This window comes from Acanthisitta chloris, unplaced genomic scaffold (genome assembly GCF_000695815.1).
Source record: "Acanthisitta chloris isolate BGI_N310 unplaced genomic scaffold, ASM69581v1 scaffold5069, whole genome shotgun sequence".
NCBI lineage: Eukaryota > Metazoa > Chordata > Aves > Passeriformes > Acanthisittidae > Acanthisitta > Acanthisitta chloris.
Genome location: NW_008691929.1, coordinates 72,741 through 84,436, shown reverse-complemented (window position 1 = coordinate 84,436; position 11,696 = coordinate 72,741). Strand labels below are relative to the sequence as shown.

Below are 11,696 nucleotides of genomic sequence, written 5' to 3'. Positions count from 1 at the left end.
TTTGGGGTGAAACGTGGCTTTTTCTGTTGCTGAGGAAATACATTATTTTCCCCAGAGATTCCTCTCGCTTTTTAAAGAGGAGGAGAAGGGGTGGCAGTTTGGCTTCAGCCTCCTGTAGCCTCTCTGCTCCATCCCTCATTCCTTCCCCAACTCTTCCAACGAGGAGCCGGAATTGGTGTTTTCTCCACCCAAAGGACAATTTTTGTTATTAGTTTTTGACTTCCGAACTTTGCTGGGTCTCAGCTGCTGCCGCAAGAAGTTTTCCAGCAACTCCAAGAAACTCATGCAGCTGGGAGAGGAACAGGGAGGGTGGTGGGAGCCAGAAACCTCTGTTTGGATAAAGAGGAGAGGTGGGAAAGCTGCCCACGAGCTGCAGCAGGATCCTGAGCTCTGCAGGGCTCATGCAGGGCTCCAGCATCCCCAAAACCCGGGGTGCCAACACCCCAAACACCAAAGCAGTGCTGTTCCCCACACAGCATTCCCAAAAAGGGCTGGGAATGAGTGTTTTTCAGGAAATAAGGAGAAGGGGGGTGTGGGAAACCCTCTCTGCGCTACATTTGCGTTTATTTGAGTTAGATTTTTAAGTCCTTGTCCCATGCTCTGAGTCTCTCAGATTCCCAGTGAAAGCTATAGACAAAACAGAGAGAAATGTAAAATATCATCACTTAAATCTCCTAACTAAGGATTTTTGTGATGTGGCCCAAAGCCCAGCCCAGTAATCCCAGCAAAACAGCTTCCCCTCATGTCCTATCCTCTCCCCAGACAGCGTGGGAGAGAACCAGGCTCTGCACAAGCAGGAGAGGCAGCAGCTCCCAACCCTTCTTCCTTTGGGAATTAAAAATAGTGGGTTTATTCCTTTGCTTTGTAATGGGAAGGCAGGAGACCCCAACAGAGCCTCACCCTGTGTGGCTGAATCCGTGCCTCAATTTCCCCATCAGAAAAATGCGGCTTGTATATGGCTGAGGGTGGGAGGGCCTGGCTCCTGCTTTGGGAGGAGGTGAGAAGGAGGAAGCTGGGATTGTGCCATCACCTTATCTGCAGTTATTCCTGGAATCTGATTGCCTGCTATATATAATGGAAGCTGATTAAATACCACTGTGCGATAACACCGGGCACATCCCAGGAGGATAGAGGTGGCTGTGCTGGGGTGACTTGATCCCATTAACCTCTCCCTCTGCAATTCCCAACCACTAACTCCACCTTTCTTTTCCTTTGTCCTTTCAGTAACTTCATCTTTCCTCAAGCCAAGCCCTCCTGGATCGCTGCACAGGGAACGAAAAACAAGCGTATAAAATTATAAAGCTATAAGCCCTGTTATTCCACTCCCTTAGTAAATAACTTTGCTGGGGAAGATTATTCCTTCCAAGCTCTCCCTGACAACATTTGGCTTGGCAAAGTGGCCCAACCCTTGACGTTTTTGTTAGACCTTGTTCTTTCATCACAGCATCTTGAGATTGTAGGTTTTTCTTCTTTTTGGTGTCCAGGCTTAAGTCAGCAGTGGCTGTTCCCTCTACTTCAATCAAATACAGCCACATTGTTTTTTTTTTTAATCTTAGAAAGTTGGATTGAGCCAAGGAGCGGCAGCTTGAGCTGCTCTTCCTGGGGGAGATGGGATGGCTCAGAGAAACTCATAGTGTGCTGCAGCTATTTTAGCTCCTTTGCTCCTGCTCCAGCCCAGCTCTGGCTGGAAAGATGATGGCTTGACTTTTGGGTGATGGAACCACACTTTTTCATCTCATAAATCATAGAATCATGGAATGGTTTGGTTTGGAAGGGATCTTAAAGGCCAACTTGTTCTACCCCCTGCCATGGACAGGGACACCTTCCAGTAGCCCAGGTTGCTCCAAGTGCTGCCTGACCTGGCCTTGAACACTTCCAGGGATGGGGCAGCCACAACTACCCATGTGCCAGCTGCTTCTCCAGGGTGGGTTTCAGAGGATGTAGGCAACTGTTTTGGTAGCTGGGTGGGAGCTGGGAGGCTCCAGGGGTGAGACTGGGCCAGTGATGAGGGTGTTGGCCTGCGGAAAGGGTGATGCTTTGGCTTCATGCTGGTGTCCATCTCCCAGAAACACCTAAGAGATGGCTCTGCATGTTGGTCCTCAGTTCTGTCCCTTACCCTCAGTTCTCTCCGAATGTGGCTGCAGTGTAGCTCCTGCTCTCAGGGTCTTGCAAGGTCTGTTCACCGGGTCTTCTCCTTCCCAGGGCCACTGTCCCATGGAGAGAGGGTCACTCCACACTGGATCCTCAGGGGCCGCACCAGACGAGCTGTCAGCCTGGATGAACAGGTAAGGGCAGAGCTGGTTCCTCTTCTCCTCCCTCTCTTCCTCTACCTGGAGGTCTTCATGGTGAGATTTGGATGGAGATGTTGAGCTTGCAGGACCCATGAGCAGGATGTGAAGTTTGCAGGACTCATCACCGTATTCAGGTGATGAGCAGGGAAAGCAGAGGATGTAACAGTGAGTTACTTAAACATGCTGTTAACTACCAGGCAGGAGTAAAGTTGGCTAAGGACTGTAGGATGAGTGGAAAGGAACTGGAGAGCATGGAGAGAGGAAATGGAGGTGATTTGTCGGAGTGATGGTTTGACCAGGATAGATGGACCAGCAGCATTAGCTAAAGGGAAGATACTGCAGAATTTAAGAGCAATGCCCTTGGGAAGACTTCATAGAAGCCTGAGGGGAGGAGAGGACATCTCTTCCCAGGGCTGCTCTGCTGGCTGTCACACCTTCCCTGCCATCCCCACTGTCTCCAAATCCACTTTATGAGATGCTTGTGGTCACTCTTGCCTGGGTTTGGCCTCTTGCCTGGCGCTGGGGTCAGCCAGCTCTGCAGCTGCCCCTCAGACACAGCAGCTGGTCATTGTACCCAGCAGCTGAGAGGTTCTGGGGGCTGTGGTTTCCTTTGGGGTGGATCAAATCCCTTCCCAGCTCAGGAACCAATGTGGATGGTTGTGGGGTAGTGTGTTTTGGGGCTGAGCAGATTCACTGCTGAGAAGTCTCGGTGCTGGGAGTTGACCTTCACTGCTGGCATCTCCCTGGGGCAGTGGCTGAGGATGTAGCTCTGAAGCCACCTGAGACGCCTCCAAGTGAGACCTCTTTGCTCCAGGCAGGAGATGCCAAAGGCAGAGTCAGCTATACTTTGGAGAGGAGCTTAGTGCTGCCCTGCCTATCTCTTCTGAGGGGCTGGATGATGCCTTTTCCCAGGGGAATCAGTGCTGGCTGCTTCTCTGGTAGCTGAAATAGCCCATGTGGGTGCTGTGGTCAGCCTGCAGAAATGTGTCTCTTCCCTGCCTGGCAGCCACAGATCCATCTATATTTAAGTTGGAAGGCACTGGATATGGGGAACATGTGGCAGCAGGAGGTTTATTTATCCTCTCACCAACACCCCTCTGCCCAAACTGGTGCTGGGTGGGTGCAAATCACAGGCATGTGATTTTGGGGAGTTTGGGAGCCTCCTGGGGGACTCCAGGACTGGGGTGGCTGAGCAGGTCCTGGCGTATTTCCTGGCATCTGCTCTGCCTCCAGCTCCAGCCAGCCTGAAACAAGGAGGCTCCTGTTCCTGGAGCAGGGGGAAGGAGGGGAGAGGGAGGGTGGTCGCAGCCAGGAGCAGGAAAGCTTCGTGGGGGAAGGACGGGCAACCAGACAAAGGATGGGACAGAGTCCCAAATTGTCCCTTTTTGTCCTGGTGCTGCTGACATGCATATTTTTAGGATCAATTTAGTCCATTCCATCCCCACCCTGTCTGCTCCTGCCCTCCAGCAAAGATGCTGAAAATAAATACAGCCATGGGAATGCTGCCAGCCTGCTCTGTGTCCAGGCATGGCTGGAGTCTGCGAGGAGACAACATCCAAGCCCATGAAATGATGGCTTCAAGCGTGGTGACCCCTGAGGCTCCTTCATCCCTTCCCTGGGGGCTGCTCCTAGTGCAGCAGGTGGGATGCTGTGGGGTGGCCCATGCCATGGTCCCAGGGGACATCACAGTGTCTCCTTCCCCTCTTCCCAGAGGAGTGAGATTGAACCAGCAGGAAGAGGAGGAGGATGGTGGTGGCCCTGCGGTCCCATCGTGTGCGGGCTGGCACAGCACTGGGTGGGCTGGACCCTGCCTCCTCCCCTACACCCTCCTCTCTCCTATTGTTCAGGGCTGAACTCCCTGCAGGCTCCACAGCTCCTGGCGCACATGGAAGTGATTTTGGAGAGGCCAGGCAGGAGGTCATGGGGACCCTGATTGCAAACAGCTCCCTTGTCGCTGCTGGGGTGGGGTGGGATGAGATCCTGCCTGGCTGCTGCCGGCATTGTCATCCTCATTCTCCTGCCCCTGGGCTTGGGATGTGGAGCAAAGGCTGCCAGAGCTCATCGTGGGCTTTTCCAGTCCTCCACACCTGGCAATGGAGGTGTGCCCAGCATCCTGACCTGGATGTCCCACCAGTACCCAGCCCTGAGGCATGGGAGTCCCCTGTCTCCACCTGGGGACTCACCTGGCCTTTCATGCTGCCTGTGGTATTCCCTGCCTCATTTCTTTACGTTTGGAATTGCTTTTTCCCAAGCAGGATTTCTTACTGCAGTGGTTTTAAACTGCCAGAGTGCAGGGTTAGATGGGGTATTGGGAAAGAATTCTTCCCTGTGAGGGTGGTGAGGCACTGGCACAGGTTGCCCGAAGAAACTGTGGCTGCTCCATCCCTGGGAGTGTTCCAGGCCAGGTTGGATGGGGCTTGGAGCAACATGGTCTAGTGGAAAGTGTCCTTGGTCTTTAATGTCCCTTCCAACCCAAACCATTCCAGGATTCCAGAAATCCTGAGGGCTGAGAAGTGTCCAGGCAGAAGATCCCCTCAACTTCCCTCCGGGTCTCCCCTGGTACCCCATCCCTGTACAGGAATCCATCCTGGCACTGGTGGAGTATCCTTCCACCCATCCCTTTCCCTTAGCTATGGGCTCATCCCCTGGGCCCCTGGAGCAGCCAGTGTTTCCTTGTCCTGGAAGTGGAACATGACCATCTCCTTCATCCTTGCTGATGAACTTGGATGCAAACTTGGAGCATGCCCCTGGTCAGGGTCAGGGTAGGATACTCTGTGCCTCAGGCCCCTCCCTGGGGAGCACTGCATACACATGATAGGGTCATGGCTGTGCTCCAGAGGAGGAAGGGAGGGTAGGAGAGGACTGCCCATGGTTTGGGGTGTGCTACAGGTGCCAAGGACACATGCTCCTGCCATCTGTTTCCTGCAGGGAAACCCTTTTCCCCTTGTGAGGTGTGTCAGGACTGAGCAAACACTGATGTAGTCCCTGAGCCATGTTAGCTTTGAAACAACCCTAATCCTGCCTCTGTCTCCAGGGCCTGGTTTGCCCTGCTTCTCTGATGCCCTAGGATGCTTTTCCAGTGAGCAGCCAAAGTGAGAGGCTTGTCCTTGAGGTCTTGGATCCCAGTCCTGGTATGTGTTTAGGACAAGGTGATGCAATCCCCAAACTGTGTTCCTCAAATCCTCACTGTGCTGCTGGGATCCAACTGCCTGGGGAGGACCTGGCTCAGCTGTGCTGCTCCAGCTGCAAAACCCATCACCAAATCCTCTATGGAGCATCTCCTGGTAACTCTGATCCCTGTCTTCCTTGTCACATCCGGGCTTGCATGTGCTTACTTAGGAGATCAGGGCTTATGGGACCTGCCTGAGCAGCTGGCTGGGATGGGATTTGAATGTGGCTTTTGGATTTTGGCTTAAGTCGTGATTCCCCAGGGAGCTTGGTGCTCCCTGAGCCCACTCCTGGCCGAGCTGCTATCCTGTGGAGCTCCCCAGCAAGGCTGGACGAGGGAGCCTGGGCAAGGAGGATGGCTGGATCCAAGGGGAAACAAAGAAGAGCTACTTGAATGCCTTGGCCTCAGCTCCTCTGCAAACACTGCTGTGGTTTTGTGATCAACAGAGTGAAGAAGAAAGCCAGACTTCAACTGGGCCCAGTGGGTCTCTGGGCCACTTGCGGCCTGGAGCCTGGCCAGGGCAGAGTCATTCCAGCTGCTCTTCCAGTCTCTCCCAACCCCGCCCCTGCTGGGACTGCCTTTGCTAGGATGTCCTGGAGAGGGGCCACCACCTTCCACATCCAGCCAGGGCTGAGAGAAGGAAGTTCATGTGGCATGGGGCTTTTTTTCATGGCTGAAGGAGAAAGGAGGTTGGGAAGGAAGAAGCTGAAGCCTGGGAAGTTGTTGGAGCTCAGAATTACACTGGGACCTGTGAAGATTGTTGCAGCTCAGGAGGATGCTGGAGCTTGGGATGATGCTGGAGCCTGGGGTGATAGTGGAGCCCAGGGCGATATTGGAACTTGGGACATTGCTGGAGCCCAGGATGATGTACTTGGATGTACTGGAACTTGGGATGTACTGGAACTCAGGACAATGCTGAAGCCTGGGATTATATTGGAGGCTGGCATGATGCTGGAGCCCAGGAAGATCCTGATCTCTGCTCATTCCTGGTGCACAGCAGCTTGGCAGGCAGCTCCTGGGGACTCAACTGTCTGCCATGCTCAAGGCAAAATGATCACTGTTTAATTAATTAATGCAATCACCTTTCATGGCCTGAGAGGTGGGTTGTTTGAGTCCTGCCTGGCACACTTGCTGCTCACGTTCCCCTTCTCCCTCTTTTTACGCCTGTTGATCCAGAGGCTGAGCTGGGCCCATCCCAGCTGGAACCAGGATCCATCCCCTGCTCCTCACTGCCTCTCCATGAGCTCTCATGGGAAACTGAGGCACAGGAATGGGGAGAGCTTGTGGTGCATTACCTCACAGGGGTGGGACACAGATACTACCAGCAGCAGTTTGTTTTCCAGCCTTTGGCAGCTTGGGAGCTGGGACAGGGAGCTGTGAATGCCGGGATAACCCTGGACACACACACATGTCCCTTTAAGACAGCAGCTGGGAAAGAGCATTTTGCCAGTAAAGGCCCTTGAGTGGAGGCAGGGAGTAATTGCTGGGGAATTCAAAACCGGGAAGGAGCCGGCAGGGACTTGGGGAGGAGGAGGAGGAGCGGCCGTGGGGAGCGGGCGTTAGGGAGATCAGAGACTGGGAGAAAAAAGGGAGGGCAAGAGGGGTGGAAAGAAGGGAAACGGCAAGAAAAATGTACAGACCATGTTTGGCCAGGGAGTGATGTTTGTATAAGATCATGTTCCAAAAATACAGCCCGTTCCCACCAGCGCCGGAGGAGGGGAGCCCTGTGCCCCAGCCTCCTCCTCCGGCACCGCACGGGGCCCCTGGCCAGGAATGGGACACTGTGGCCATGCCATGGCCATGGCTGTGCCGAAAGGGCTTGCTGGGAAGTGTCAAAGTCTTGGACTTGTCATGCTTTACTATTGGCTCTGTTTTTTTCAAAGCACTGTGTCTGCTCTCCTTTTTTGGAGCTGGGAAGACGGTGTTGGAGGCGAAGGGGGGGCTCAGCCAGCCTGACTCCATCACCATATCCCCAGCCGTGGTGACAAGCACCTCCCTGTCCTCTGGAATTGGGGCCATAAGGACTCACCCCCATGGATCTCCTTGGGACCAGAAGCATCCCTATGGCTAATTTGAGCAGCTTAATGGGGTGCCCTCACTGCCAGAGCTCAGTTTGGGGTGGATCTGCAGGAACACCCACCCTGGGAGCGCAAACCCCTTGTCCTGGGGTGCAGCAGTGGTGGTACCTGACTGCCCTGCACTCCAAAATGCTTTGTCCCATGATGCTGCCCTTTATAAGGATTATGGTCCCCAGGAGGGTCACCCTGGGTCTGCCAGGCTGGGGGTCCCCCCATTGTCCTCAGTACCCAGGACATGAGGCAAAGCAAAGCCTTGCTGACCATCTCCAGAGGGATGAGGGGACAGCAGGGTTTAACCTCTGTTTCATCCCAAGCTGGGAATCACTGAATTTTCCCCCACTGCATTCCTAGTTTTCCAGCTGTGAAACTCTGGTGCCAAGAGCAGCTGAATCCAGAGACTTGCAGGGATGGCTCCTTCCTCTCCCCTTTCTCTCCAGAGCTGGGAAAAGCTCACCAAACTCATGGCCAAGGTGATGGGGTGCCGTGGCAGATCCTGAGGGCTGGCAGCCTGCTGGACTTCCTGCATCCATCAGGCATGGGAAGGGACTAGGGAGACAGAGCCAGCCGTGCTGTCAGAGCCATGGACGTCAGACGGGGCGATGCTTTCAGCGTACTCAGCACTGCAGCTGGGGACGGGATGTAGGGACATCAGGAGAGGGCAGCTTTTGGGCTCCAGCCCATCCTGTCACGTGCAAGAGAGCCATACTGATGTGGATCCAAATGTCAGATTCCCGTTTAACACCCTCCAAAGTAAGGGAGTGAGTAAAACCATCGACATCCTGGGGAAGCTGAGTCAGTCATTTCCTCTAGCTGCCCCCTGGTATTTTTAACGGTGCCCTTAGCTGGTGCTTGGGCACTGCCGGTTATTTCTGTGCCCCACAGTGGTGCACATTGGTGGTGATCCACCCAGGATGAGGCCCTTTCCCCTGGCTCAGGATCTCCAGTGGGATGGAGCACGCAGAGCCCCCCCAGGATGCTCATGGTGTGTGTTAAGGGGTTGGAGTGGACCTTAGAGATCATCTAGTCCCAACCCCCTGCCATGGGCAGGGACACCTCCCACCAGACCTGGTTGCTCAAGGCTTTGAACACTGCCAGGGTTGGGGCTGCCACAGCCCCCCTGGGCAACCTGTGCCAGTGTCTCACCACCCTCACAGGGAAAAACTTCCTAATATCTAATTTAAATTTTCCTCTTTCAATTTCTCCTCATTACTCCTTGTCTTATCACTGCAACTCTTGGTTACAAGAGTCCTTCCCCAGCTTTCCTGGAGCCCCTTCAGATCCTGGAAGATTGCTAGTAGGTCTCTACACAACCTTCTGTTCTCCGGGCTGAACAGCCCCAACTCTCTCCGCCTGTCCTCGTAGGGAAGGTGCTTCAGTCCTCTGATCAGCTTCATGGCCTCCTCTGGACTTGCTCCAACAGTTCCATGTCCTTCTTGTGTTGGGGACAACACAGAGCTGTGTGCAATATATCCCATACTGGTTCTCCCTCTGCTGCCTTTCCCTGGGAAAGCTGCCTGCAGAGTTGGGATTTGCTGCCTCAGTCCTGTCCCTGAGGGGTGAACCTCAGTGTGAATCCTCTTTTATCCCTTTCCAGGCTGGGAATTCACAGGAAATCCGTCAGGAGGGTTTCTAGCTCACCTTCCATGGACTTGTATCAGGGGATGGAGCAGGTGAAGCAGATCCATGGAGGAGAGCCTGGGATGTGCCCTGAGCTGAGGAGCAGAGGAAGGTGCTAGGGGTAGGGATATCTTTGCTAATCCCGTCCCTCCTTTCCTTCCAGGTGCCGGCACCTGCCCAGGCAGAGGTGGCAGTCATGGCTGAGGGCAAAGAGCTCATCCTGGTGCTGAAGAGGAACCAGTAAGTGTTGGGGTTGGGGAAGGGACACTGGGTATCCCTGGCATGGTCCCACCTGGACTGGCAGTATCCTGGTCACCTTGTCCTGGCTGTGCTGCCCACAGGGGAAGGAACAGCCTGCTATGGCTTCCCTTTGGGGCTGAAATGCTTCTTTTTCAGCTTTCTGCAGCCATATTGTGCAAGAAAGAGCCTTGGCTTGATGCCACAGTGCAGGACCCATCACAGTTGAAGGTGGTGTGGGGTGCTTGGGGGCTGGAGATGTTCCAGGCAGAGGAACAGTGGGACCAGGGGCCCTTGGGCTGCCACCCCACTGGTAGGACTGATTCTGTGAGGGCTTTGGAGGCATCTCATGGCTGCTGACAGTGATTTGGAAACCTCTGCTCCTTGGATGGGCTGGGCTTGGGGTTGGCAACTTGGCACCATCCGGGGTGACCTTGCCATGTCACCTTAGTCACCTCTTTCCATGCTCCTTCTCTGGTTCAGCTTGGATACAGGTGCCAGCAGCATCTGTTCCCTGTGCCACTCACCCAGCCTGGCCTCCCCTGGCACACAGAGAGCACTTGTCTCCATCTCCTGCCCTGCTCTCCTTTACCCTCTCCCTGAGACTTTGTGTGTTCCTTGGAGGGTTCCTGTCCCTGTGATGGAACAGGACAAAGAGTTGACCTCTGCAAGACGAGCTTCTGCTTCCACTTCTGCTTCTTGGCAGCAGCTGTGGGTTCTGTGGTTCATCCTGGCAGAAGCCTCTTCCTGTTGTTGTTTGGGTGCAAAACCAGTCACCACAGTGCCTCCCAACCCCCACAGTGACCTGCAGAGGAGCTTTTGGTGTGCAGGAACAAGATTTTGGGGGCTCTCGTGCACATTTGTAGGTTGTGGGCAATGGGGGATTGGTAGCGAGGGTTGAAAGCTCATGTGCAAAACTTAGCCTAGTGTCTCACTGGTGCCCCAGGCCTGGTGATGTTTCTGTGTCCTCTCATGACCCTAATTCTGGCTCAGTGCCACTTTGCCATGCTGAAGTGTGGCCATGAGGGGTGAAGAGCATCCCTGGAGGCTGAGAGTGTGGGGCATTGCATGATGCTGAGGTCTGGATGAGGGCACAGGGAAACAGGTGAGGGGGTTGGTGGCAGCAGAGGGGAGCTGAGCACCCAGGGCAGTCCATGGCACCCAGGATCATCTGTCCTGCCCCTTTGTCCCCCAGCTGGTCAGGCCCTTGTCTTGCCTGGCTGCTCACTTGTACTATTCCAGGAACCAGGCTGAGCTCCTGTCTCCTTTCTCCGCTGTAACTGGAGTTACTGGTGCCAGGCCCCCACTCATAGGCAGGCTAAGAAGCCACGAACATGCCCACAGTGACATTTTTGGGGCCAAATTGGTTGCAAAATAGAAAGCAAGAGGCGGGAGGGCTATTCTGGGACCTGCTGCTGGTTAACTTGTTGCTGCTGCAAAACAAAACCTCTGGGACAGGGCCAAACCACAACAATCGAGGGCTGAACTGACAGCAGGGGCAAGCCCAGCCCTCTTTGTCCTTCTCTGGGTGCCTGAGCCCCCTGCATGGACACTGCCCTTCCTGTGGGGACCTACCATCTCCCTGGTGGCTGCAGACTCACAGTGGGATGCCTATCATCCTGGCATCTGGGCAACATCATGCAGATTTGAGCAGTGTGAGAGACCCTCATTTCTCTCTTCTCTCTTCTCTTCTCTTCTCTTCTCTTCTCTTCTCTTCTCTTCTCTTCTCTTCTCTTCTCTTCTCTTCTCTTCTCTTCTCTTCTCTTCTCTTCTCTTCTCTTCTCTTCTCTTCTCTTCTCTTCTCTTCTCTTCTCTTCTCTTCTCTTCTCTTCTCTTTCTTCGCTTCTCTTCTCTTCTCTTCTCTTCTCTTCTCTTCTCTTCTCTTCTCTTCTCTTCTCTTCTCTTCTCTTCTCTTCTCTTTCTACCACCCATGGGATCATTCCAGCCTAAATTCCCCCTCTCTGCACCCTGGCACCCCCAGCCCCACGTGCTCTCCCGGCTGTGAGCTCAGCTCTGGCTCTTCCCCGTGGCAGGAAGCCATTTGTCATTGTGGGATGGGATGGGCTAGGGATGTGTCACGCCTGGACTAGCCTCGAGGGGATGTGGCCAGCAGCTGGGGGGAAGCTGAGGCATGCAAGGTGAAAGCAGGGGAGGGTGCAGCTTCCTAAAAGCAGCCTGAGTTTTCTCACAACCATCCCAGGGTTTTTGGGGACACCCCCACACTGTTGCTGGTGAGTTGCATCAGAAGCATCACCCGTGCTGTGCCGTGAGTGAGGCAAAGTGATGTGCCTGGGGCTGGAGAGG

The 11,696-nt window shown here is 54.3% G+C and overlaps 1 protein-coding gene across 1 annotated transcript in view; it reads left to right on the top strand.

Annotated features, from left to right (window-relative positions):
* Positions 1-2,202: 2,202 nt before the first annotated feature.
* Positions 2,203-11,696, top strand: part of LOC103809587 (disintegrin and metalloproteinase domain-containing protein 33-like) — a gene marked incomplete at its 5' end in the record, with an annotated part of 25,997 nt that continues 16,503 nt past the window's right edge. Inside the window, 2 exon segments of the mRNA XM_009082427.1 lie at positions 2,203-2,285; positions 9,319-9,395. Of these exon segments, the coding sequence (XP_009080675.1) occupies positions 2,203-2,285; positions 9,319-9,395 (160 nt within the window).